The following is a 26,610-nucleotide window of genomic DNA, read 5'->3' as shown; positions in this document are numbered from 1 at the left end:
CCCCCCCTTCCCCCCCAGCCCCTCTCCCCCCCCTCTCCCTCTCCCCCCTGCTTTCCCTCCGCGCTTCCCCCGTCTCTGTCCCCCTCTCCTTTCTCGTCCTGCGCGCCCGCCTCCGAAGATGATTACCTCTTTCGGTCAGGCTTCGCGTCTTCTCCTGCCTCCTCCCTTCCCGCCTTCGGGTGTCTCTCCCGTCTCGCTATCTTTTGACGACACCGGCGAGGAGGCCTACGGCAGCCAGCGCCCGTCTTCTTCTCTCCGGTCGTCTTCGCTCGCTCTCCTCCCGCCTGCCTCCTTTTCGCTCTCGCCTTGTCGCGCGCTGCTCCTGGTCGTCCAGCCTCTGCGGCTGCTTGTCTTCAGCAACCTGCAACATCGCGTGCTTCTCGCCTCCTTCTCGAGGCCGCCCCACGCCTTCCACTTTGGGGCTCACCTCGCCGCAAGCTGGGAGCTCTCGGATCCTCTCGCACGCAGGCGGAGGCGAACGCGGAGTGGCGGGGAGCGAGCGGACGGCAACCTGGCAGATCGCACATGCGATTCGAAGACGCCCTTTTACCGAATCTTCGTCACCTGCTACCCCCAGGCCTCCGTCTGCGTGTACACTCTGGGGCATCCCGGGCACGTAAAGCCGAGCCGGAGACGAGACGCACGCGGCCAAGAACCTGCCGATGCATGGCGCGACGCTCACGGCGACGCCTCGAGCGATCCGAGCCTCTCTCTCCCAACCCCAGAGAGAGGGGCGAAAGCGAACGCGCGGCAAGGACCAGGGAGACACCCTGAGAGTCCTGTGGAGGGAGCGCAGCGGCTGGAGACTGGCCTCGGAACTTGCGCTCTCTTTCCTCCGCACATCTTCAATTCGGACGCCGCGTTCACCTCGGGAGAGAGTGAAGGCGGGGAATCTGAAGACGAGAACGCCTTCGTGTTCGCGACGGCGCAAGTCGGGAGGGGAGCGCATCGCGGGCCTCCGCCTCTCGGAACGCGAGCGCTGAATGGCGGCGGCACGTCGACGCCGGCGACAGTCGCGGCGGCGCTGTCGACTCCGTCGCTGCTGCTTCAGCACCGGCCAGCGTCGCTCCGATCTCTGGAGTTGCGTTGCGACGCCGTCCTCAGCCTGCCTGTGCGCGGGAGCGCCTCTGCGTGTTCGCCGACGCACCTCATCGTAGGGTGCGCGCGGCAGCCTGCGCTCCTCTTTCTCCCCCTCGACGCCGTGAAAACCGTGAATGCAGTCGTCTACCTCTCCGACTTCCTCCCTCCCCGGACCCCCAGACGCCGCAGACCAGACGAAGGCCGAGTGCACAGGACAAGAGGCAGGGGCGGAGAAGAAGGAAGCAAAGCGAGCAACGGCTGTGGAGATCCGCGTTTCCCCGCCGAGTCTGTCCCCGCGCCGTCGAGTCGCTCATCCTCGCCAGCTGTCTCCTCAGGAGGTCCGGCTGCGGGGCGAGCTCGTGGGCGGTATCTGTTCTCTCCGCTGGGCCACGCAACCGTTCAGGAGAGCATCCAGTGGCAAGAGCAACACCCGGAAGACGTGGTCCTTCTTCCAGATCTGCCCGACGAGGCGCTGCGGGATGTCTGCGCCGCCCCAGAGGCGCGTCGGCACCTCCAGAGGCTGCTGTGCCTTGCCAGTGAAGAGCCGCAGGCCGCGAACGGGGCGGGGGTAGCGGCCTCGGCGGAAGAACAGGCAGAAGACGCGGCCGGAGACACGGAGAGAAACGCGGGTTACATGGTCCAGTCGCCTGCTCTGGTTCGCACTCTGCGCTCGCTGTTGGGCCGCCGCCGGCTCGAGACACCGGGAGAGGCCTTCGCAACTTCTCGCGCCGACAACGATCTTCAAGAAGCACAGCGCTTTGCTCACGTAGGCCAGCATCCCAGGACGTCGTCTCTCTCTTCTGTCTCGGCTTCGTCCCGCGACGCGCAAGCAGAGAAAGGCCCGCTCGGCTCTTGCGCGTCGCTTTCCGGAAAAACGAACCTGCCTCGAGAGGACGGTGCGGCGCGTCTGCGAGGCGTCGTTGCGTCGCTGTCGGAAGGGATTTCTCAGATCGCCCTGGACTTGCAGCTGAGCGTGTTGGGCGCGGTGACCACGCGCGGCCGCTTTTTTCTCCTCAGCTGGGAAGCGCCGCTGCTCTCCGCTCCCGTCCCCTCGCCTTCGTCTCACTTGCGCGCAGGGCGAGGCGGCAGAAACCCCACGGGAGGAGACACTTCTCCTGTCGGCGTGCTGGTGCGCGACCGCCTCGTTGTATGCTGCGCCCTGACTGCCGAACGGCGTCTCCTGGCGCTGGGTCTGTCCTCGGGCGTCGTCGAAGTCTACTCCATCGAGTTCGCGCGAGTCTCCTCTGCGTCGGAGCGATCTCGCGTGGAAGCCCCGTCTCGGCAGCCCAAGACAAATCCATCTGTGGAGGCCAGAGGCGAGGGAGACGAGAAGCCGCAGGAGAGGACAGCGGGTGGGGGATCTACGAACGAATGGATTGAGGAGGAACGTCGGGCATGCAGCTCGGCTCTCGGGGCCTCGCGAGGGGGTGCTCGGTGTCCCGTGCGCCTCATGTGCCGTCTCAGCTTCTGGGACGCTTGCGGCCTGGATCCAGCAGAGCTGCAGGGCGAGGCGTCGCGACGCGGACGAGTCAAACACCGGCGAAGGCCAGCAGACAGAGAAGGAAGGAAGAGGGATGACTTAGAAGAGCGGCGCAGGGAGCCCTCTTTCTCTCCTTCCTCTCGCTCTCGTTCCTCTCGTTCTCGTTCCTCTCTCTCTTCTCTGTCTTCGTATTCGGAGTCGCCGTCTCTCTCTTCTGTTGATGCCGACATGCGTCTTGGTGAGGCGCCAGACGAGCGGGATGGTCCGCCTGTGGAGACTCTCGCGTGGTCGGACGACGGCCTCGCCCTGGCTGTCAAATGGGGGAGGGACGGGGGAGAGTCGGAGTCAGGCCTGTCTCCGCCACGCGCGTCCCCAGTGGCAGTCTTCTCGTACACAGGCCGCCTGCTTTTCGCGCCTTTTCCCCCTGGCGACGAGGCTTCCGTGCGCGGGTTTCGGGTGACGCGGCTCTCTGCCTCTGAGCGCCGCGACTCCGGTTCCGGTCGCGAGAGGCTCTTTCTCTCTCCTCGTCGAGAGGAAGTGCAGCGAAGCGTGGTTTCTGCGGCGTCAGCAACTAGAGTTGCAGGGACGCAACGAGACAGAGACAGAGACGCGTCGCATCACGGGGCAAGGCGGACCCCGATTCCGCCTGCGACGAGGCCTCAAACGTGCGCATGGACCGGCCAAGGTCTGGGGCTGATGGTGGCGCAGGACGGTCGCCGCAGGGACCGGGGAGAAGGGCGGGAGGAGGTTGGGTCAGGGCGCGAAAGGCGAAGAGCGAGTTTTGACTCGGCCATGCTGGCGTTTTCTGTCTCGGGAAGACGCAAGGACAGCGCAGGAACAGCCGACGAGGAAGAGCGAGGAGACAGAGACGGAGGAGAGACAGAAAAAGGGAGTAAGGACAGGGGACTGCTGGGGCCGGCTACACCCCTTTCCCCCGCAGGTGGAGACGCGGGCGGGGCGACGGCGGAAGAGGCGAGGGAGTCACGCAGAGGGCGAGGAGACAGGCGCGAGAGACGGAGCTCCAGACTTGAGGCGAACCACGCCGGAGACGGGGCCGACGGTCGCCCGAGTCCCTCTTGGAGAAAGAAGAGAAGCGAAAGCGAGGTCGGCAGGAGAGACGCAAGTGCGGCTACGCATGCAATGCATGCAGCTCCGCCGAACGTTTTCGAGTTTCCCATTTTTCGAAGTGCGTGGTTGGGCGTCGGGACGAACGCCGTGGACACCGCAGGCAGTCGCGCGGCAAGCGACACGGGAGACAGGTGAGCCGCGAAGGCAGGAAGGGAGGGTACTTCGCAGTTTCGCGTTCGCCCCAGACAGCAAAACAGACACCCCCGCGAGCGCTCTCGGGGAAAATCCACGAACAAACAAACCCTGAAACCAAACGGAGCAGCTCAAACGTCCAGCCTCCAAAGATGCTCGCCGAATCCACCAACTTGCCAACTCGGCATTCTCCCCTATATATTTATATATAGATATGTAGATATACGTATATATATATATATATATATACATATATATATGTAGATATACGTATATATAGATATGTAGATATTTATATATTTGTGTGTAGGTGTAACTACAGCCAAACGTCCGCGTATTCATCTGCGTCCGCCTGCATCGAGAGCGTGAGGCGCCGTAGTCGCGTGTGTGTGTGTTGCGTGGGGTGTGCGTCCCGTTTGCCATCTGTCTCGCGTTTTGGTAATCTCTCGCGGTTTGGTTCCGTCCTGTTCTTTTTGCCCAGAATCTTGATCGGGTCTTCCTGTCTCTTGCTCTGGGCGTCCGCGCCGCACTTGCCTTCGTCTCTCTCGTGGTCGCGCGTTCCGCTTCCCCCGCCAATGTATCTGTCTCCGAATTGGCCGATTCGCCAGGCCTCTTTGTCTCCGAACGGCGACGCGCTGCTGGTGACGGGGCGTCGCGGGTTTGCAGTTTTTTCGCTCTCTCAAAGAAAGTGGCGCTTTCTAGGCGACGAACAACAGGAGCGTCAGCTCCCCACGGGCCTTTTGCCCCAGGGCTGGTACGACTCCTCGATCTTCTTCATTTGCATCCGGACCTTCGATCCAGACGCGTCCCCGGCGGACTCGGCCCTCGCTGCGCTTGCGCCTCTCCCCGTCAACAGCCTGTCTTGGGGGCACTCTCTCCACCGAACGGCCTGGACGCGCGACGCGTCTCCTGTCTCGCACGTGTCTCCGTCCGCCGCGCCGTCTCTCTCGGCGCACTCGACCCACACAAGCGAGGCTGGTGGCTCGCAAGCGACCGCTGAAGCGCGCGCAGCAACTGAGCTCAACCGAACGCGCTCCGCCGTCTCCTTCGTCGACGCTCCGCCTGCGGCGTCTCCTGGGGCGACGCTGCCCGCGTGGCGAGGCCTGCGCGGCACTGCGCATGCAGCAGAAGTCGCCTTGGAGCGGCGGGTTGCCCAAACGCCCCTCGCCGTCGCTCGCGAGCTCCGGGGGATTGCGCTGCAAGAACGCGAGACTTGGGAAAGTGTGCTGGAGCGGCTCGAGTCTCAGGACAGCTGGGCAGATGCCGAAACCTCCGCGGCGGCCGCTGGGGATGCACCCGGGGACGAAAGGCCTCCCGGGCCTGGCAGGGCGAGCAATCGCAGGTCGCTTTTCTCGGTTGGCGAGAAGCGCGCGGCCGAAGATCGACAGAGCGTCGGAGACGCGCGGCGTGCGGGGATCTCCAGAAGCAGGAAGACGCCTGTGCCGAAAACGGGATATGCGCTCTTGTTCTTCGACACCCGTGGTCGGCTCGCCACGGAGAACTGCGTTGCGGCTGTCCGATCGCTTCCCGCGCGACCGCTCCGAACGACGCTCTTGTCAGATCGACAAAAGATCGGCGTGCGGGTCCGCGAGGCAGAGACGCGCGGACCCGCACTTCCAGGACACTCGAGCGCAGACGCAGGCGTCTCGGACAGGTGCTGTCGATGCGAAAGACGCGCGAGACAACGACGGGATGGAGACAGAGACGAATCCAGAGAGACAGAGGAGACACTGAACGGCGCGTGGGTGTCTCGCGGTGTGCGTGCAAAGTCGCGAGTGGGGGATGCCACCGGCGCGGAGGAACGCGTTGCGTGTCGGCTCTGTCGAGAGCTGTCCGATGGAAATGCAGAGCCGCTTTCTTCCCTCTCGTCCTTCCAGCCGTGGTCCGGCAACCCTGTCCTCGCCGTCTATGACGCGCTGCATCTCATCACCAGCTACCAGCTGCATCCGGCCTCGCCTGCGGTCCCTTCGCCTTGCTCCCCAGCCCCGCCTTCCTGCTCGTCGCTCCACCGCACTGTCTCTCAGCAGTCTGCGGTCTCGCGGGCCTCGTCTCTCTCGTCACCCGGAACGTCCTTTTTGGCGACGCCTGCCACGCCTGCATCCGGCTCTCCTCACGGCGCCAACCTTCTCGTAGGCTCTTCGTTCTCCACTTCCCTCCCCGTGGGCGCATGCGACGTCGTGGCGCTGTGGCAGGTCGACGTGTCGGGGTGCTGGGTGGATCCTCCTCTCCAGATTCGCTTCGCCTCGCCAGCCCTTCTCGTCGTCCATCACGCCGCGGGGCGGGTGACCGCGCTGCGCCTCTTTCCAAAAGAAGCCTGCGAGGCGGCCGGCACGAAGACGGGCTCTCTGAAGCTGCGGGGCGGCGAAGAAGGGACAGAAAAAGGGACAAAGAAAGAGACAGCCGCGAGGCGGGAGGCGGCCTACAGAGACGGGCGGGAAAAAAGAGGAGAGGCCTTGGGGTATCGGCCGGACGAGCTCGGCACCCTGCGTCAACCGAAAGCTTCTTTCGGGGCGTTGTCTTCCGCGCCATCCGGGCGTGTTCCTCTTTCCGCGAAGGGGGCGTCTACGGCTTCTCTGTACCTAATTCCTCAGTATGTCGCGATTCAAAGCGAGGCTGTCGGGTACGGGGTGACGTCTCTGTGGATGGGTTCGCCCGCGCAGCTCTCGTTTTTCACGCCGCTGCATGCACTGCCGAGTTTCTGCCTTCCTGGACTCGACACGCTCCGCAGAGCGGCGGCGCGCAACAGCGAAGCAGCGCGAGAACGGGGCGAAGGAGGAGACAGATGCCCCTGTGTCTCCTGTTCTTGGCGGCCGAGGCCGAGCCTGGTCTGGAGGAAACGGAGTGAAGAGGAGAATCTGCGAGCATCTCGAGAACCCGAGAAAGATCTTCGAGTGCCCTCGCCACTCGCAGGAGCTACAGGCGTGAATGACCAGACGAGGGCAATTGCTTCTCTCCCGTTTGAAAACGAAGAGGACGCACGACGGGCGCTGGTGGTCGGTGCATGCGAAGAACCAGGTGGGACTTCGCCTGGCGGTTCGGCACAGAAAACAAACGACACGTCCGAGCACGCCTCTTCTGCGTTACAGGGAGATCTTGAGCGTCACCAACGCCCACCCGGTTTTTCTTCCGTGTCACCGTCGCCTCGTTCCCCTTCGTTTGCGCCTCTCCTCCGCACGTCTTCAGTTCCCCTGTTCTCAGCTACCCCGACGTTCGATCAGCCCTTGAACCGGTTCACGTGTGCGTACACGCCTCAGCATCTCCCCCACGTCTCGCACGCCCTCCGCCCCCACAAGACTTCCTGTTCGAGTCCGGCTGGCGCGGCCGCTCCGATACGAACGGCGCAAGATGTGCGAGAGGCGGATGGCCAGGCCAGAAGGCGAGGAAGGACTATGGAAGAGAATGCGAGGAGCAAGACAGTGGACGGTGCCGAGCACGACGCCTCGTGTTCGACTGAGGAAAGGTCTGGTGATCGCCGAGGTTCTCGGGCTTCTCCCACAGCGCAAGAAGTGCATTCCGCGATGATTCTGGAAGCAGAGAGTCCTGGCGGGGGGGCTGAAGCTAGCCAGCGAGGAGTGCCTGCATGTGCTCGTGGCGAAGACAGAGGACAGGACGCAGAAAGAGCAAGAGAAGACGCTGCGAATCCCCTCGTATTCAGTCAGCGAAGAAGACGAACCAAACCAGAAAGGTACTTGAACCCAAAAAGGCGCGCGAAACACTCCTTCGTCGCTTGTCGGGGTTCGTCCTCTGTCTCTGGCTTCTCCAGCTGTTTCCGAGAGTCTCTTTTTGCCTGCTTTGTTGTCTGTAGCTTTCCCCTTTCTCGCGCCGCTCGTCCGTGCACTTCCTCGCTCCGTCAGCCCGATTATCGAGGTTCATTCCTTCGCGTCCTCCTGTGCGTGCGTGTGTCTCCTCGTTCTGGGTAGCTCTTCTTCGTGTCGCGGCGGGTTGCCTGAGTTCGCGAAGTGCGTTGGTGGCGGTGCTTTACTCTCTTTCGCTCCTGCATGCCTTGTGGTGCTTATTCTATGCTGTGAAACGTTTCTCTCGACGACCTAGCCATGCTGAGCTTCTCAGCCTCGTCACACTCCGTTTCAGCCGAGGCGGAACACGAGGCGCGCTGAAGCCTCCCCTCCTGCTGCGACAAGCAGCCTCATGTGGAGGGGCGATGCGCGTCCGTGTGACATGGGTTTCCATGCGTTTTTCGGTCTCCTCGAGAGTTAAGCACTGGAGGCTTCACGTGTTTGTGTTGCGCTTGTTTTTTTTCTTTGCAGGCGTGGCGACCGCGAGTTTGTGGCGAAGCCACTCAACAGTGCAACAGCGTTCGGAGACGCTGTGTGTTCCGCCTTTGCTCCCCTTCCCGCGCATCCGCCGCTACTATCTCTGGGCAGGAAGAAGGGCGAATCTCTTTCGTCTGTGTCTCTCACCCCTGCCGTTCCCCGGAAGGCTTCCGCCTCGATTTCCCCCTCGCGCGTTCTTCCTCCTCTTCCTCAGCGCCGAATGTCGCCTCGCAGCAACGGGCGAAGGCCCCAGCGGCTCGCCGCCCCCACGCCACAGGCGAGAGGAGAGACATTCGACGAGGAACAAGACTGCCCCGCAGGCGAGAGAGAACACGGCGACGTCGCGCACAACGGCGCCCGAGTTCCAAGAATGCAGGGACGAACGAAGACATACAGACAGAACGTGAACGGAGTTCAGCGAAGGCACGAGGGACAGGCGTCTCTGCGACGGAAAACGGAGAAACGCAGACGCAGGAAAGGACGCACAAGGCCCGAAGGTGAGGGTGAAACTGCTGGCTGCTGCGCGTCTGGGCACGCCGAGGCTTGGACCACGAACGCGTCCTCGTCTGTCTCTTGAGAACAGCTTTTTCGTCTTTCGGAGGTTCTGCTGCCTTGTGGAGAGAGACAGCGAAGCATCGGCCGGAACGCTCAAAACCTGTCCGTACACACGAAGGCAGAGACGCACAGAAATGTCCGGGGGGCTAAAGGCAGGGATGGATCGGGCCTGCAGATGTGTAGCCGCATACGAACTAACAATGATGCCTCGATATAAATCTGTAAACATATCTTCGTCACAGAGATAGATCGATAGATAGGCTCTATTTGTTCGATGGAATCGGTGATACGTAACCCAGTTTTTGAGAGAGTTTGCGGTGGGTGTTTGTCGGTAAGCAAGTGTGTTGGTGCATCACTGAAATCTTTCTGTTCGGGATGTCGGATGTGTTTCAGGTGTCTCTCCACCGCGGTTTGCGGATGTCCCGTGCTGCACAGTCGGCGGCATCTATCTCTGGATGCAAGGCACAGAAGGCCTGTCTCTCGCGGTTCTCTCGTTTCATTTTCACGGCTCTTCCTCTGAAGACGAACTCGACGAGGTCTCCGAAGGCGCTGCTTCCGGAGCCTCCACGGAGGCTGGGAGGGGCGCAGACGCCGGGAAGGAAGGGCCGGAAAACTCGGACCGAGTCAGGTCGCGGCGCGACACGGCGAGGCACCGAAGGCGCGCTCTCGCATCTTCTCTTTTTCCTCGCTTCGACGTCGAATGCCGATGTTCCCTCCTTCTTCCCATCGAGCAGAAGCCTCAGCCTCTTCTCATCGCAGGTGTCCTGGCGCCGGTGAGAGATCCGACGATAAGTAGCTAGCGGCTCTGTGCAAACGCTCCGAACGGGCTAATTCTCGAATCAACAGAGGCATTTACAAGTACCGAGGATACTGAAGATAACCCAAGTTATGAGATACGAAGAACCCAGTGGTGTCTCGGCATTTGGTGTGGTATTTCGTTTCACCGTCTGTGGCGTCGTGCTCTCTTTCTTCGGGGTCGCCCATGGGGCCTCTGTCTGTCTTGTCGGTTTTCGTGTATCGCGCTTTTGCTCGTCTGCTGTCCCTCCACTCCGTTTGCGCGCGTCCTCTCTCGCATGGTCTCGAAAGCTTTGCTCGGCCGGTCGCGGGCGACTCTTTGATCGAGCTCGGCGAGACAGATCGGCAAATGCGCCGAGGGACGACGTGTGGGGCAACGCATGCACAGCCCTGGCAGAGGCTCCGAATGCCTCTGTGGCGCATGCACGCAGAGAGAACAAGACGCACGACAAGGCAGACGCATGCAGCGTGGCAGTCCTGTGCGCCAAGCCTTTTTGGTTACGTGGACACGACCTGCACACATCGGCCTCAGAGACGTCCAGGATGGGCTGACAATAATGCAGGCAGATGGATGTGTGGACTTTAACAGAGAGGGACACATAAGCGACGGAGGCGTGTCTCGAATCCCCTTGTCCCCACGATTGTTTGTTCTCTTTTTTGTCAGCTGGGCGTCGTGGTAGCCTGCTCGCCGTCGTCGGTGTCGCTCGGCCCAAGTGGCGCGGGATCCTCGGTCGTGGAGACCTCTGAAGGCGCGCGGATTCGCGCGCCGTGTATCGATCTTCGTCTCCAGCTCCAACCTTCTCTGCATCCTCTTCTTACTCGCCTCCTCGCGGCCTCTTCGGATTCGGCTCTGCCGTCTTCTTCCTCTCTGTCTCCTTCTTCATCGCCTTCTTCCTCTCTGTCTCCTTCATCGCCTTCTTCCTCTCTGTCCTCCTCTCTGTCTTCCTCTCTGTCTTCTCCGTCTTCTCTTCGAGGACCGGGCGAGGCGTCTTCAGCCGCCTCGGTCTACGCCTGCTGTCGCGGCGGAGTCTCCAGGGCTGCGAGGCTTCTGTTTCAGATTCGGGCTTCGCCCTTCTTTGCCCACCTCGTCGAACTCGCTCTCTACGAGCTCGTCGATGCCTGTCTCCCCTTCTTTTCTCGCGAACTGCGGCGTCTCGCCCCGTACGCCGAACGACGCAACGGGCGCATCGTCGGAGACTCCAACGCACGACAAGAGGAAGGAAGCGACGTTGCGTCCTGGGCGTCTGAAGCTTCTTCTCTTCCTTTGCCGCCGGCCGTCGGGCCTCACTGTGGAACGTCTCAAGAGAAAAAGTGCATGCACGTTTCGCCGGCGGCGGCGGGGCTCGACTCCGCGATTCGGCCTTGCGCAGCGGAGACAGAGGCGACGGTACACGCGGGCGGGGCGGCCGTTTGGAAGGCGGGAGTCGACGCAGCGCGTGGAGGGAAGCGAGGCAGTGGATGCGACTCCGGGTCCCCCAGACCGGAAGCATATGTGTTGAGTTTGCCGCAAGCGCAAACAACTCCGTTTCCGTGGCGAAGGAGCGACGGGGGCAGCGCGAGACAAATGGCGGGGAGACCAATGGCCTGTTCGTCTGCGGCAGCGATTGAAGGCGCACGCGAGAACGGAGACAGACTCGAAGAGCGAGAACCCGCTGCCGCGAGGCCGGAGGTCTGTCGGCGAACAGGGGACAGCAGGCCTGACTTTTTAAGACGCGCGGTGGGAGCAGTCGGCGAAGCGTCAACGAACGCGGCGGTCTCCCCACAGGGAAACGATTCGCGAGACGAGAGTGAGGCGAGTGCGGCGGCGCGTCAACCGAGCAGAGAGCTTGGCGCGTGGACGGCAAACCAGAGAGCGCGACGTGAAGTCAACGCGAGAAAAGAGAAAAGCGAGGAGAGGCGCGCGCAGATTCTCTTGTCTCTCCACCAACTTTTGGTCTCCAAAGACGTGGACGCGTACGTTTCTTCTTCGTCGACTGCGCGTTCGCCTTCGTCTCCGTCGACCCCGTCCAGTCGCGTGCGGCCCGCGGACTGGGTCTCCCACGCAGACACCTGTTCGTCCTTTTCCGACGCTTCTCCCTCGCGGTTTGCCGCTGCGCAAGAAGTGCTGACTTCCTTGCCAGGAGGAGCTGCGCTGTTTTCTCTTTTGCAGCTGCTGGCGAGTCGCTGTCCGTCGCTGCTGCCGAAGGTTCTCGCGTCTTGTGCGCGGATGACGGAGCCGACGCAGGCGCCGCTCCTTCTGTTTCCTCTCCTCGGGCGTCCGCCCCAGGCGTTTTTCGACGAGGCCTTGAAGAGCGACTTTCTCCACACCGCCTCGCTGTATCTTCTGCTGCTGCAAAACATCGAAGGCTGTCTCGCAGTGAGACGGAAACGGGGCGTGCCTTTGCTGCGCGCCGCCCTCCGCCTCGGCGTCTTGCCTCTCGCGAGGACGTTGATCCGCTTTCTCCTCGCAGTCTTGGGCACCCCCCGGGGAGGAGAGAAGAACCCAGTGCGCGGAGGCGCCACGCCGCGAGGGCGCCTCGAGACTCTCGGCGACGAAAGGGATGGACGCGAGACAACGGAAGAGCTGCAGAGCCCCTGGAGCGGTCCCGGCGGTTCCCCGAAGCTCTGGGCGCCTCCGAGGCGCTGGCAACGAGGCGGAGGGCCGAGACCAGAGACTGACATGGTGCGCCAAGAGGCGAACGCGAGCGCGACAGAGAGAACGCGCCAGCAGGCAGGCGCCGACGTCGGGACAGCAGGAAACTGCGGGATGGCCGCACCAGCTTGCGAGCGCTGTACGGCTTCTCCTCCCGACAGCGCGAACACGGGAAATGACAGACGCAAAGAAGACAGAGGAAACGAACAAGACGAAGCGCAGGTGATGTGTATTTATCGGGGAGTCGTCGACAGTGTCGGCGAGTCGCTCTGGCGTTCAATCGTTCATCTTCAGTGGCTGCGCGTCTTCCAGCTGAGTTCTGTGCTTGCGCTGGATCTCCCTGCATGGCTTGTCTGCCTTCGTCCCCAGTTCTGCCGTCTCTTCTCTCTCGACCTGTCTCCGTGTGCCACGAACCCGGTGGCTGCCCACCTGCATGCGCTCCCCTTCGAAGCCGTAGCCCTCTCGATGGCCACGCAGCTCGGCCTCAGTCGAGCGCCTCTGTCCGTCTTTTCGCGGGCCCAGTGGGAGGCCTTTTTCCCCGGGCATCTCCCCTCGCCGACGCTCTCTGAGGCGCGAGATCCGCACTCGCCGTCCGCGTCTTCTCAAGAACGCAGTCCCTTTCCCGCTACAGATTCTCCTTCGCTCGCGTCGCCGTGCTCTCCTGTCGAGAGTCAAACCCCTCCGGGGCGGTTTCGCCCCCCTGCTGTCTCCTCTCGCTCTTCTTCGGAGCCCGGTGACCACGTAGAAAGGATAGGCGAGAAGAGCTGTTTGGACGAGGACGCGAGCGGGGTTTGTTCCGCTTCTCTTTCGCCTCCGACGTTCCGGGAGTTCTGGGCGGGAGAGTGGAAACTTGAGCGTCGCCCCGCCGGGGGCGTTTCTGCGCCGGGCGCTCGCTCGCCGAGCGCAGGACGCGCAGAATCCGTCTCTGCCCCGTCGACGCCTCTGCGCATGCAAGCGGAGACAGCTTCAGGCCATTTGCCCACGCTTCAGTTTTGGCCCGAGACGCGCGTGTCGGAGCCTCCCGCGTTCGTTGCAGGCGACGGCGAGGCGTGCCTCAGTCTGGCCAGGGAGAGTTTGTGCGCGTTTTTCCTCCGCGTGTTCATCTGCGCGGATTTTCCGGTTCTCGCGCTCGCTCTTCTCGCTGCGGCGAGAGACGACGGGGGAGTGCGGAAGGTATTTTCACTCTCGCCTTCGCTGCGCCTCCGCGTGCAGATGAAGAAAGAGGAAGGCGACGAAGAACGGATGAGACTGCAGGGCAGGAACGCGGGGCGGGCCGAGGCGTCGGGAGAGAAAGCCAGCAGCGAGGAGAAGAAAGGCGAAGGCGGATGGGCGGGGATGTCGGACGCGCTGAGGGAGTGGCTGTTTGCTCTATCTCAGGACGCGCAATAGATAAGACCGGAAAGGTGGGCCGAGGCGTCGGGAGAGAGAAAAGAAAAGAGACTGCGAATGCAAAGGAGTCTGAGACAGGGACGCAAGAAGCGAGGAAAAAGCTGTCTCAGATGGAAAGAAGGCAGAGAGTCAAGCGACAAAAACGAGAAGGAGACAAGAAAGGAGCGGCTCAAGAAGGGCGAGGGGCGAGCGGGGGGAGAGAGAGGGCAAACGGAGGCACTTTCGGAGAAACAGAGAAACGCAGACAGGCAGAGGATTCTCCCCGTTTGGGCTGTACGCGTCGCTAAGCCTCGTTTCCTTTTTTCGAATCTGTCCAGTCCTGTGTATCCATGCCAGAGAGCAAGCCTGGCTCTCGCGAAAGTGTTTACCTGCGGGGTATCTACACGTGTCTCTAAAAAAGTGTCTCTTCACCAGTGTCTCTCTCTCTGAGAGAAAAAACCCGTGGCCCGGCAGTGTTCTATAAAACTTTTGGGGACGTGCTGTACCCCCGGTGTGGGTGCGTCTTGCACATGTTCCAGTGGATGTACACCCCACAGAGAAGTCGGTCGCGCGGCGCTTTTTTCGCCTTTCCGCCGGACGAAGAAACCGACAGGAACTGTGGGGAAAGTGCGAAACGGAGACGAACGTGGCGTAGCCGCTGTGAAGCCCGGAAAGGCGCGACTGGTAGCGAGAGAAAGAGACGAGAACGCCAGAAACAGGGAAAAGAAAGGGACGAAAAGAGCAAAACGGCGGAGAGGAGCACCCGTCCCGAAAGACGAGGCTTGTTTTCCTGGTAGGTCCTGAGTTTTTTAGCGGACGGCTGAGGAACCGCCGGCACACACGAAACGAAAAAGGCCTCTCGAGACACGCAAACAAATCCAACAGCCTCGCACAACAACATTCCAACGTCCACCCCCCGCTGGAGAAAAACGAGGAAACCCCTGCCAGTGGCCTCAGACAAAAAACCGCTTCCTTACAGCACATGCACTCTGTGCGGAACCCTCCCCTTCCCCAACCAGCTTTTTCGCGTGAGGCACGTCGCTGCACGTAGACGCATGCATTTTTATTCATGTACCACTTAATCAGCCTGAGAGAGAAACAGCGAGACGCATATATATATATATATATATATATATATATATATATATGCGAGTCGTCGCGTACTTCTTGACCTTTGGTGTTTCACACGTCTACATGCTGAAGGCGTCCGCTTTAGGGCCAAAGAGACCGAGAACCAGCCCTGTGTATAAACGTACACATCCATATATGTCTCCCTGTGTGCGCAACACGTATGTGCATATATAGACAGATACATATTCGTATATAGGTATGTGCGTGGATAGGTTGCCTTATGTATATAAAAAGAAGTCCTCAAGAGTACGAGAGTGCATTTCGACGGTTCGTTTTCCTCTTTCGACTTGGATTTCTGGGTCGAGTGCCTCGGAGTCTGCATTTTTCTGTCGCTTGTGCCCCTCGTTTCACTGTCTCGAGCCTAGGATGGAGTGAAGGCTCTTCCCGGCTTCGACGTCTTATATGATTCCTCCTCAGTGCACAGTCTTATCACGCCGGGTTCCTCTCTGTTCCTTCCTCCTTCTCCTCGCCGCCCCGGCCAGCAAGTCCCAACTTCGTTATCTCTTTCGTCGCCACGCCGTCGCCTGTCGCTGGCCCTTTTCTCACAGCACATGCGGTCTCGCGCAAAGGCCACGCGTCCCTCTGGCAGCCGTCTTCTCTCTCCCGCAAGGGTCCCCTGAGCAGCGCGTCTTCTCCACTGCCTCTTCTCCACTGCCTCTTCCCCACTGCCTCTTCTCCACTGCCTCTTCCCCACTGCCTCTTCTCCACTGCCTCTTCCCCCTTGCCTCTTCTCCCCTGCCTCTTCCCCACTGCCTCTTCTCCACTGCCTCTTCCCCACTGCCTCTTCTCCCCTGCCTCTTCCCCACTGCCTCTTCGCCAGTCGCCCGCTAGTCGTTCATGTCCATATTGTCGTCGTCGTTCTTGTCGAAGCCTCCGTCGTCCGCATCTGGTGCAGGCGGCGGGGCCCCCGCAGGCGCCGTGGGGAGTGCGAGGCCTGTCCCCGAGACGCCGTGTGAGCCTGGCTGACTTAGGCCGGCCTGCGCGTACCCCCAGGGGTTAAGGAAACCCGCGGGGCCTCCGAAGGGTTGCTGGGGCTGAGCCGGCGCTGCGCCTCCCCCGTCGCTCGCCCCGCCCGCCTGCGGTCCCGCGCCCCACCCTGGCGCGAAGGGGCTAGCGAAGGGGGGTTGGGACCACGCGTTCGGCGCGCTGGCGGATGTCGCGCCTCCCACTGCGAGACAAAACGACAGACGCCCCAAGGTGGAAGAAAATGCGCTGGAGAGGCGAGAAAACCGAGGCACCGACACACGCACACACAGTCTCGACACACAAGTGCACACACACACACATACAGAGACGGGGCGGGGACCAGAAGGGGAAAGAAGAGAGAGGAGAAAACCGCAGGGCGGCACGAGACAAGGATGGCGCACGCGCAAATGAAGGGACCAAGACGATATACCTATTTAGACATTCCACGGCTACCCGAAAAGCGACAGCGGAACGCACTGATCTTCGGAGTGCAGCAGCTGCCACAAAGAAGAAGGAGAAAACGAGGGAAGATAGCTCGACACGGCGTACGCACGACGCTCAGATTGTGCAAACTGTGGGCGGCATCAAGAGAAAATTGCAACGTCTTTCGACGGACTGCCGTTGAAACCACCGATCCGTTCACACGTATAAATAAATACATAAAAAAAGCGGGCATGGTTACATCTCAAGACGTATATATGTATCGACGTGACGGGCCCCTGTGAATGTGCATTTTTGCTGTATGGACAGGCCGCAAAAACGTGGCTACATCGGACGCGCAGGCCCTTGTTTTGGTGTGTCGCCATTCACAATCGCGACTTTCCGGAGCTCACTTCGACTGCCTCCTGGGCCGCCGGCCCCCCCTCCGTCAGGCCCCGATGGAGGACCGATCGGATGGCCCATCATGCCTCCTGGCGGCACTGCGCCCCAAGGCATGCCTGCAGAGGACACACGCGAGACGCAAACGTGAGGCGTGGAGCGAAGTCAAGGGCGGGGGAACAAGGAGAGCGGAGGCGAGAAGCGAGACGGACGAGACGAGCGGCCGACGGGAGAGACAGGGCTGGACCCTCAGACTGCCGAGAGAAAGCCAAGACGAGAGAGAGAGACAGCAGAGGCGAAGCGAGTTGACGGGTTGCAAGGGGAACCCGAGAACGCGGGAAACTCCCCACAGCGCAGAGGGCGTCTCCGGAACACCTTTATTTATGGACGGCCAAAAACAGAGAGACGACGCAGGCGGTCTCTCCTCCACCTTCCACATACCCGGCATTCCCATGGGCGGCATCATGATCTCGGGGAAGGGCGGGCGTCCTCTGGCGGGCCCCGGCATGTCGCCGCCTCGGCCCCAGGCGCGCGCGTCGGGCCCGAACTCGCCGTCGCGATCGCCTGCTGGACCGTCTCTCCACGCGAAGTCGCCTCCTCGGCGCATGAACGCGTTCCTCTCGTCTTCATCTCTGCCGAACCCGCGCCCGCGGCCAGGGTACCCCAGCCCAGGTCGGCCTCGCAGGGGTGCGCCGGAGCCGCAGGCGAAGCCCCCAGGGAAACACTCTGCAGGCCTGCCGGGCAGGGGCGGTGGCGGGGGGACAGGCCCGCCCATGCGTCCCCCGCGGCGGCCGTAAGCCGCGTAGGGCGACGGCGAGGATCTGCGGTCGAACGACGGAGAGACGCCCGGTGGAGGCGTCGCGTTTGGCGCGGGCGTCGTCGAGGCGTAAGGCGACGCGCGGAAGGTCGAAGGCTGCTCGGGACTCCCCGACAAACTCGGCTCGTCCAAACCGTCCAGCGTCGACTCCCCCGTCAACTCGCTCATCATTTTGCGATATTCCTGGCAAAGGACAAACGAACGCAGACCGCGATGCTGGCGATGCACGTGTGGAAGACAGAGAGAGATACAGAGGTGAAAGTCAATGCAGATGTGTGCACACGTACGCACGCCTACCCACACACGCTGTCACACCTATGTATACACGCGTATGCACTCATACGTACAGATATACACACGAATATACGCATATTTGATACACATAAAGCGATGCACTCATGGACGGCACCCTATACCCATACCCTCACAGACATATATATATATATATATATATATGTATATATGTATATGTATGTATATATGTCTGCATGATTGAGTGTATGTATTTCTGGTTTTTTTGACCTACCGCATCCATCTTCATTTGCTCTTCCCGACTGCGACCCGCTGCAGGCGGGGGAGGCGGCGGCGGCGCGCCCGCGCCAGCCGGCCCGTTCTGTCGCAGTTTGCAGTCCATGGTGACGTGGCCAAAGTCGCCACACAACGCGCAGCGCTGGGGAAAAAGATCCGCAAAAGAGGAACACAAACAAGGTCAAGACGACCCGAACCTGCAAGCTGTGCACGCGAAGACCACCTCGCGCTACCCGCCTGAAGGCCTATAAAAAACCCTAATTGCACATGCATCGAGACGGATCTCCACACCGTTTTTGTGTACGCAGGCCGCAAACGGTTCTGCCTGTACGGAGACACCAACTACGCTTCACGGAGGGTATGTAAAAACGTATGCAAAACGGCGGGAGAGAGAAAATGAAATTCAATGGCGCCGCCGATCCTCCCGGAGTCCGCACACACAGCGAGCCAGAGAGAGACGGCACCGCTTATCTGCACATGCGTGCGCATTCTTGGAAAACAAAAATTCCGAGTCGTCTTACCACTTCGGGCTTCTTGAATGGTTGGAGCTCTTGCGCGTCTGGGCATTCTTGTGCTGTACACAGCACAGGGACATCACAACGGAAAGGAACCGACGAGTTAAATCGCTAACACGGGAAAATAACAAATATGCACATATACCTATATACATACACATATATTTATATGTATGTAGAGAACGTTTAGTTGTCTACGCATGGCAGATTGGGCTGTGTCCATTGAAGAGACGCTGAAAGGCCTCATCACCAGACCTCTTCCCAAGCACACACAAAGACGCTGTTTGTCACACGTCTTTATAGACTTAAACATATATTTGTATACAAGCAAAGAGAGAGACAGCACGAGAACCTGGCAAAAAAGGACGATTATTGTTCCAAACAACCTGTGCGCCAGCATAAAAGACACACGGAGGTAGTCGACACGCATGTCGATGCGCACGTGTCCTTGAAATACTTGAGCATATAAACAGATATGTATGTATGTACACATACATGCATACACACATGCATTTACATAGAAACATGTATGTATATATATATATATATATATATGTATATATGTATATATATGTATATATACATATATATGTATATATATGTATACATGTCGGGGGAGTGTCAGAGTAGCTTTGAGAAGGCGTGGTCTCCCCGGGGAAGAAGCGTCTTTCGTTGTTCCTCACCGGTGTGGCCTGTGCCCTGGCAGATGGGGCATCGGCGTTGTTCCAGATCCGAGTAGTTGACGCCGTTGACCAAGGCGAGTTGTTCGAGGCCGCGTTTCTTGAACTCTTCATGCGCAGGGTGGAGCGGGTCCAGGAGCGGTTCGATCAGGGCCAGCGCTTTCTGGTGAAGCGAGCGAAAAAGGGAAGGCCAGCGAGAGACACCGTTTTTCTCGCATTTTGCCGGGGGCGCGGAAAGCAGGCGCAACGCCGTCGAAAGGGAGTGAGGCGGCAAGACGAAACGAAAAACCCCGCTGTCTCCGGCACCGGCACAACCTTGTCCTTCGCGAGAGAGAGACTCGCGCGCGCGTTTCGAGACCGGCTTCCACACCAGGCAGAGACAGAAAACGACAGGCAGACGGAGGAGCGGAAGACAGCAGGGAGAGAACACACGCGAAGCGAAACGGAAGGACAAAGAGATGTGGCGGGAAACAATCTCCCCAGCTCACTGAAAAAGACAAACGAAAGGGCGAAACCAGAAAGGAAAGGCGCCGACTTCTCACCTCGACGGCTTCTTCAGTGTCTCCGCAAATGTGGACATGCATCGGCATCGACGCCTCCTCTTCGGTCTGATGATCGCGTTTCCCTTCTTTCTGCAGCACACGGCGAAGGGGCGAAAGAGCAAGGTGAGCAAAGGCGAACCTTCGCACCTTCCGCTGCCGGAAAGTGAAACGAATCAAACAGCCTGTCAAATGCCGCGTGGAGAGAGACGCCAAGAAGCTGCGAGCTCGCGGGAAGAAACGCGCAGAGCGAGAAGCCGAAGACAAGACGTGCGCAGTTGTAAAAAGAGAGAGAAGAGAAAAACCAAGAGTGCGTTGAGAGAGATAGGACAGAAGCCAACCTTCGGAAAAACCCCAAGTGAACAAAACTTCCGAACCCCCACGACTGAGTGGGACAAAGAAGCTGCCATACCCTCACACAGCCGGCAACAAAGAACGAGGACAGTGCGCGAGAGGGAACTGCCTGAGAGGGAAGTCTTACACGAAAAAAAGAAAGCACGAGCCCCTATATACAGCGAGGGGGAATGGGGCAAAGGAGCACAGGCGCCCAACGAGAGGAGGCGGGAGAAGGCAGAAAAAGCGGGAACAACGGGGACAGGGAGAGACGGGAGAAGAGACAGTGCATGCTGCATGCGTACCTGAGTTCCGCGTCCTCTGACTGAAATCGTCGTGCCGCTCTCAGCCTCCAGGCGTTTGTGGTTGCAGCCTCGAGGCCCGATGATGATTCCCATGAAGTTATAGTCGGGATACTGAACAAAGAGGAGACAGAAAGACGAAACTCTCCACAGGCTTTCCGCGTTCGCGCTTTGGCCTTCTCTCCCTCTCCCAGTCACCGGCACCCACGCATCCTTCCGGATCTCATCCTTCCGGCTTTCGGTGTCTCCTACCGGAAAGGCAACGACTAGAGAAGCGACAGCTTTCCCCCTTGTACTCCCTTTGCTTCGGGGCATCCCTTCTTCCCCAGCATGCGCTTCCGGCCTCACCTTGTCGAGAGGAATTTCGATTCTCCGAACTTTCTTCGAAGGCTTCCAATCCGGGGGCGGAACGAATCCCGGCAAGTGCTTTACCATAAACTCCGTCAGTCGCTGCTGCTCCGCCACCATGGCACTCCGCACTCTGAGAACACAAGCGCACTCTCTGCTCGCCGCGAGTCAAAGGAAATCCGCTTTTCGTCCCTCGTTTCCTCGCTGGCGTTGCACGCCAGGCGATGGTTTCTCTGCTTGGTCTCTCTTCGCTGTTCTTCTCTCTGGTCCTCTTTCCTCGCGTTGTCTCCAGTCTCGTGCTTCTTTCAGCTTCTCTCGCTACCTCTCTTAGCCTCTCTTCTCTGTTCTCGTTTTCTCTGGTCTTCATTTCTCTCTTTCGTTTATCATGGCTCTCCTCGCTCTTTCGGTTTGCCTTGTTTGGTCTGTGTGCTCTGTCTTACCTGACTTCTCGCGTGTTGATACGGCTGCCGTTTCGGTCGTAAACTGGTGGGGGAGAGGGAGGCCGAATGTCAGGATCCCCGAACTCGAATTCTCCATTTGCGAGTTTCCTCTGTAAATCGTCGAAGCGCTGCTCACGCAGAAAGCGGTCCATCTGGGGCGCCGTCATCCCGACGGGGAGGTCGACGTACGGCGGCGGGAGGAATTCTTTGTCCTGCAAAAGAAAGCAAAAAGATGACGAGACCCGCGCGAGTCGCCACCGACGGACGGAAAGGTGGGAAACGGCGAGCAGCCATACCGACGAGGCGACTGAAACGAGAAAACTCGAAAAACGCGGGAAGCAGAGAGAGAAGAGGACAACAAAGAAAGAGCGACTGGGTGGGCAACAGACTCGGGCGCGACTCCAGTGACAGAGAAAGAAAGAGAGATGTAGAGATGGAGACAAAAAGAGAGGAGACGGGAGAAGGGGAGACGAGAGAAGGGAAGAAAGGACGGGGAAGGGAAGAAAGAACGGAGAATGGAAACGACGAGGAGAGGCGAAAACGCGAACGAACTGCCGCGAGCGACAAAGAGGAGAGACAGGGCCCAACACCTGGGAGGGGAAAAAACCGGGAGGAGGGTCGAGAGGAAGCCACGACGAAGAGGAGTTCTGAGCGACACATGGGAGAGACGTCGGCCTGGAGGCCGCAGAGAACGAAGAGAGTGATGTGGAGAAAAAAGAGGAGACAAGAGCCCATAAAGGAGAGAAGAGCGCAAGACTTACTTCAGGCGCCCCCCACTTGGAAACGCCTTTTTTCTTCGGTTTCGGCCGCTCCCATCGCGACTTTCGCCCGCCCTTTTCCTTGCCAGCTAGCGCGGCCTCGAGAGGCACCAGCGCCATCAACTGTTCCATCGACATTTTGGGACGACGGAGAGAGTGGAAACGAGGCGAGAGACGAAGGCGCAGAGGAACCGGCAAAACAGAGGAAGAACGAAGCGCACGTTGTCAAAACAGCGGCCGGGAAGGGGACAAGAAGAGCGAGACCCGGGGGGAAGGAGCGGGGAAACGGGAGACAGAGCAGACGGTGGGGAAGGAAAGCCGAAAAGGTGAGCAGCGCACGCGGACAGAAACCGAAGGTGAGGAAATGTGCGCGGAACGGGGAGTACGGAAGAAGAGATGATAAGAAAGCCAACAAGGGGAGTCAAGTGGAAGCAGGAGACAAAAACAGGAGAAAAGGGTGGCGACGGAGCGCGCGAGGCCGAGTCGAAAGGAAACCGATCACGCACCCGAGAACACGGCGAGAAGCGTCGAATCGAAGCCGCAATCGACGGAAGACAGCAAACGCTGCGTATTCCGAGGGAAACGAGAGACTGAACAAGAGGCGGGGACGCGTGTAGGTTTGGAGATATCCATTTGTATCGGGGTGCACGCTTTGAGAGAGTGGGAGTCAGATCGACCGCGGGGGAAGGAAGGCGAGACAGAGACGAAACCGTCGAAAATGGGGGAGAAAAGGGAACGGGAAACGGCGTGTTGGCCTTCTTCGCGTGTTTTGTAGAAGGCGTGGGGGAAGAGTTTAACTCCAGAGAGAAAAAGAAAAGGGGAACGACAGTCTATGTGGACGAGAGAGACAGCCAAAGGCGAAAAGGTGCCCAGACACCAGGCGATGGCCTGACACGCATGTTACCTGTGTAAGGCGTAGGAGGGAGACGCAACTCCATCCAGGGCGATCTGTTCTCTTTGGCGGCACAGTAAAGAGTTGCACGGAGCGGAAAAACAACGAACTGGAAACTTACGAGGCAATGCGCAACCGGGAAGTTTCCGTGGGCGGTGGGTACTTTTTCACGGGACACGTACAGAGAAAGGCACAAGACGCAGCACGCCGTCATTTCTTTCTAAAAAAATTCCCCTCGGAAGCGACAAGACTTCTCGTTAGGAGGAAAACACCCACCATGAAGGGTCATGGGAGAAATAAAGAGGAAGAGGCACGCGCCGCTCGCACAACCTGTTCCCCAAGACGGACAGTTGGCGACGCGGAATTTTGAGCGCGGATCCATTTCTCTGTAAGCGCATGCATGCGTTTCGCCCGCCTTTTTGCTCCGGAAAAACGCGAGCAATAAACAGAGAGGCAACTGCAGTTCTTCGACCACTGCGCAAGAGAGCTGAAGGTCTTTTCCACGCCATGAGAAGATTCTCGGACAGGCGTCTAGAAATACGTCTTTCCCGCATCTGCCTTCCTGCGTCTTTTTGGTGGCGGTTACACGGCCCATCCTGAATGCTCTAACGGCGGGACTTTCGTGCACCTAGATGCAGTACAGCAGTGCTATTAGGCAGGACAGGTGTCGGCGAGCTTCCAGTTGTGTCTGTAGATGTTCTTTCCTCTCCTGTTCTCCTCGGATTTCCAACAGTGCGGGGTTCTTCCAGATGCACGTCTCTCGGCGATGCGGGGACAGAGGGAACAGCTTTACAGGAAAGTTGAGGGCGGTTGACAATAGGAATGAACCGTAGAGATGAGGAGCAAATACTCCGATAGCCTGTTAAAGAACTGATCCGCAGGGCGCCACCACATCAGATCAGCCACGTCAGAACGTCTGCACAGAACGGCAGGAAGACCGCTCGACAGGGGTTCGTGCTAGGAGGGCCGGGACGGGCGAGATTGACAGGTTCGGTGCTTTACTTTCTTCCGATTTCTGTCTTTTGTTCGTAGACACGTCTGTGTCTAGCTTCGCAAAGCGGCAGGAAGCGCAGGGGTCACCTGATAAAACGCGGGAACCGCGCGAAAGCAGGTCCATTGTGCCGGGAGCAGTATTCCCACCACACACATCCTCACGCGGTTAGATGGATATGTGGGAATGTGGAGCAGTCGGCGGAAAAACGGAACAAGACTGAGCCGCAAGGACTGGCAGAAGTTCTTGTTCGTTGTTGGTAGGAGCGAGGCGAGAAAGGTCGTATCCTGAGACCAGTGATCGAGGAAGCGGAACACTGTGTACGACCGTGGTGTAAGACAGAGCCGGGAATGAAACGATACGGAGACAATCTCTCAGTATTTAGTGGTGCCGCTGTTTTTGCCACGTAGCTATCTGGGTGTCCAGTTTTCTGAGATCTAAGGCAACTACTTCAACGTCTGTAAATCTGCTCTAACAGCATGTAGAACTGTTCCGCCTCGTTCAGGAACGAAATGCGAAACGGGATGCTTCCTAGATACACCATCATGCGTGTGTGTGATTCTTGCTAGACCTGGCCAGCACGGTCGCGTTTCTGAATCGGTGAACTCCAGTTTTGCTGTCGTCCTGTGCTGTCAAATCTGGTACAAGCACGTGTGTTGCTGGAGGAGTGGCAATCTGAATCATGTCAGTTTCGATAACTTCTTCGTCTTGAGGACGGTGTGCATCCACAAACTGTCATTCATTTTTATCATCTCGGGTACCTGTGAGTGGCCCATGTGGGAAACGTGAGTGACACGCACGTATACCTGTGCACAACAGACGGTAATCCACTGGTACTTGGCAACCTCTTTTCGTGAACCACTCTGTTCGCTGTTTGTTTTTTTCCTGAAGGAGTTATCCGAGGGTAGTTTGGTCCCTCATGTCTTGCATGTTTCTCAGCTACTTCCTCGGATTTCCTCCTTGCCTTCTTTTCCCTGCCAGTGTCCATCCTCTACGGTGGAAGGAGACCCAGCACTCCCTGCGGCAGCGTCTCCCAGTGAACGTCAGTCAACACGTTTCACCCCTTGGACCTTGCGAGATTGATAGAGATATGCTACAAAAACCCTGTACAGAACATCAGTCTTGTACACCACTTTCTGCAGAGTCAGAACGTTGACTCTTGGTGTTTTGCACAGTGCCCAAATCTCAACCACAGGTGTGGACCGCAGGCAACCCGTCTGAAGACGTTACTCACCTCACCAATTCGGATTATGTCATCTTCCACCCCCTCTGCTCACGTTTTTCTCACGTGTGTTTCATAAAGTAGGGCACGGACTGCCAGTCGTGGCGTACTTTCTCCCACTACCCTAGGACTTTCGCAGTTTCTGTGAAGTTGACAAGCGGGCCAACGGTATTTTCGGCGAAAGCGCAAGTCTATGGTCGGTCAAACGAGATCTTTTAACCCTTTTCTCTGACGCGAAAACCCGGGGAAAACTCTTGGGAAAATGTCAGATCGACCGAGGAGAGGAAGCCCGCTTCCCCGGCGCCGCAAGTCTCACAGAGGTCCGTGCCACTGGAAACATTCAGCTTTTCGCGGATATCCCAGAACGGTACAGTTGTGCCGCACACGTGGGTGAAAGACTGCGTCGGGCTAGTAACATCGTGCCGTTCTGCAGTTTCACCTGAAATGGTGTCGAGCAAAGCCCGCGTCTCGGGGGCACTGGCAAACCTGCTACAGATTTGCAACCAGGTTGTGCGTGGCAGTATCCAGGGGTGTTCTTCAACGGGGCGGCGAAATCGCAGATCACAGAGAAGAAGCAGTGGATTTGGTGTGTGTCGATTTGGCTGTGTTTGCTTAACTCAGTCACCTGAAGCGCCTCGAGCCTTGCACTCCCTAGACCACTGTCTCGTCAGCACTTCCCCGTCAGGTGGACCGTACTGATCCGTCCCCAAAGCGAGCACGTCTTGTTTGCGTAACCGTGGTGTCCTTTTCGTTGTGCTGTGTCGAGACCCGACAGGGGCTGTTTTCGTACACGCTGTCTTTGGTTAGCTAGCAAAAACGGTTCTGGATTCCTGTCCCGTAGAGAGAGACAGTGGCGGCGTGCAGTGACGAGACTGACGCAGAAGGCAGCTTCACTGCGGAGAGACCGGAGCGTATGCGCGGAGTTCAACCTCTCGAGCCCGGTGCGCGTTTTTGGGAACTCTTTGGTCCTGAGTCGTTTCGCAAAGCCGAAACAGAGGGTGTCAGTGCTGCTCACTGGCTATCGATATGCTTGCGCCCGGTGACGGAACGGAGAGCGGATTCCGCTTGACTGCTGACGCTTCAAATGATGAGCGCTGCTCCCCAAACGATCCTGCACACCTCAGACGAGTTCCTTGTGCCCCACCAGAAAACGCTGGAGTTGTAGATAAGGAGCGCACGGCCACGGAACTTTGCATCGCGCCGGCGGTGGTCCACCGAAGAGCCACCAAGCGGCCGAAACGGCAGGGGGACAGTATCCTAGTTCGCTGCTGAGTTCGAGTCTATCGCACGGCGTAGCAGACAGCATACAGAGTCTGTAACATATCAGTCTAGCCTATCGGTTGGCATGCGTGACGCCACCACGGCATGAAGACATGAGGTTCATGTGCACATCACCCTGCCGTGTGTGTCGCGTCGGGCGTCTCTCTTGAGGCCGTGGCGTTGTTTCGCGCTGTTTCTGGCGGATTTTGCTCCGTTTTCTCTCTTTTCCGGCCTCCCGGTCCCGCCAGTCCTCTGAACTTGTCGCCGACACCACCCCACAAGTCTGTGTGCGGCTGTTGAAACTGTCCTGGAAGCTCCGATCTGTACGGTTTACCTTTTCACGTAAAAACGCTCAGGGGTAAATCGTCCGACTGTCGGCACAGCGTTTAATCTGCCGATGCGGCGAGATGTGTCAAAACACGTCGATTCCCCCTCTCCGCGCCTCCCCCTGGTTTGCAGTCTTCGTTCGGACTGCGACCGTTCCCGCCCTGTTATGGAAGAGAGTCGCGCTGCACAGCTGCCTGGCCGGGCGCCTCGGCTGGCCTCATTGGCGAGGTTTTTCACCGTCTTTGCGCTCGTCAGACATTGAACGGCTCCGAAAAGAGGAATCACGGACCGGATCCGCGGT

The 26,610-nt window shown here is 59.0% G+C and overlaps 2 protein-coding genes across 2 annotated transcripts; one reads left to right on the top strand and one right to left on the bottom strand.

Moving 5' to 3' along the window:
- Positions 1-118: 118 nt before the first annotated feature.
- Positions 119-13,462, top strand: NCLIV_057760 (conserved hypothetical protein; the record flags this gene model as incomplete). Its single annotated transcript, XM_003885332.1, has 6 exons — positions 119-3,819; positions 4,302-6,835; positions 7,626-7,779; positions 8,086-8,588; positions 9,040-9,419; positions 10,106-13,462. The coding sequence occupies 6 exons, from the start codon at positions 119-121 to the stop codon at positions 13,460-13,462; spliced, it is 10,629 nt and encodes a 3,542-aa protein (XP_003885381.1).
- Positions 13,463-15,399: 1,937 nt separating this feature from the next.
- Positions 15,400-21,755, bottom strand: NCLIV_057750 (hypothetical protein; the record flags this gene model as incomplete). The annotated part of the gene is made up of 11 exons (XM_003885331.1): positions 15,400-15,740; positions 16,372-16,476; positions 16,799-17,357; positions 17,701-17,844; positions 18,224-18,276; positions 18,901-19,060; positions 19,440-19,529; positions 20,075-20,185; positions 20,420-20,552; positions 20,860-21,071; positions 21,621-21,755. The coding sequence occupies 11 exons, from the start codon at positions 21,753-21,755 to the stop codon at positions 15,400-15,402; spliced, it is 2,043 nt and encodes a 680-aa protein (XP_003885380.1).
- Positions 21,756-26,610: the final 4,855 nt, after the last annotated feature.

This window comes from Neospora caninum, chromosome XI, assembly GCF_000208865.1.
Source record: "Neospora caninum Liverpool complete genome, chromosome XI".
In the NCBI taxonomy this organism is placed as follows: Eukaryota; Apicomplexa; class Conoidasida; order Eucoccidiorida; family Sarcocystidae; genus Neospora; species Neospora caninum.
The sequence above is the reverse complement of the archived record's forward strand: the minus strand, read 5'-3'. Positions and strand labels throughout refer to the sequence as shown.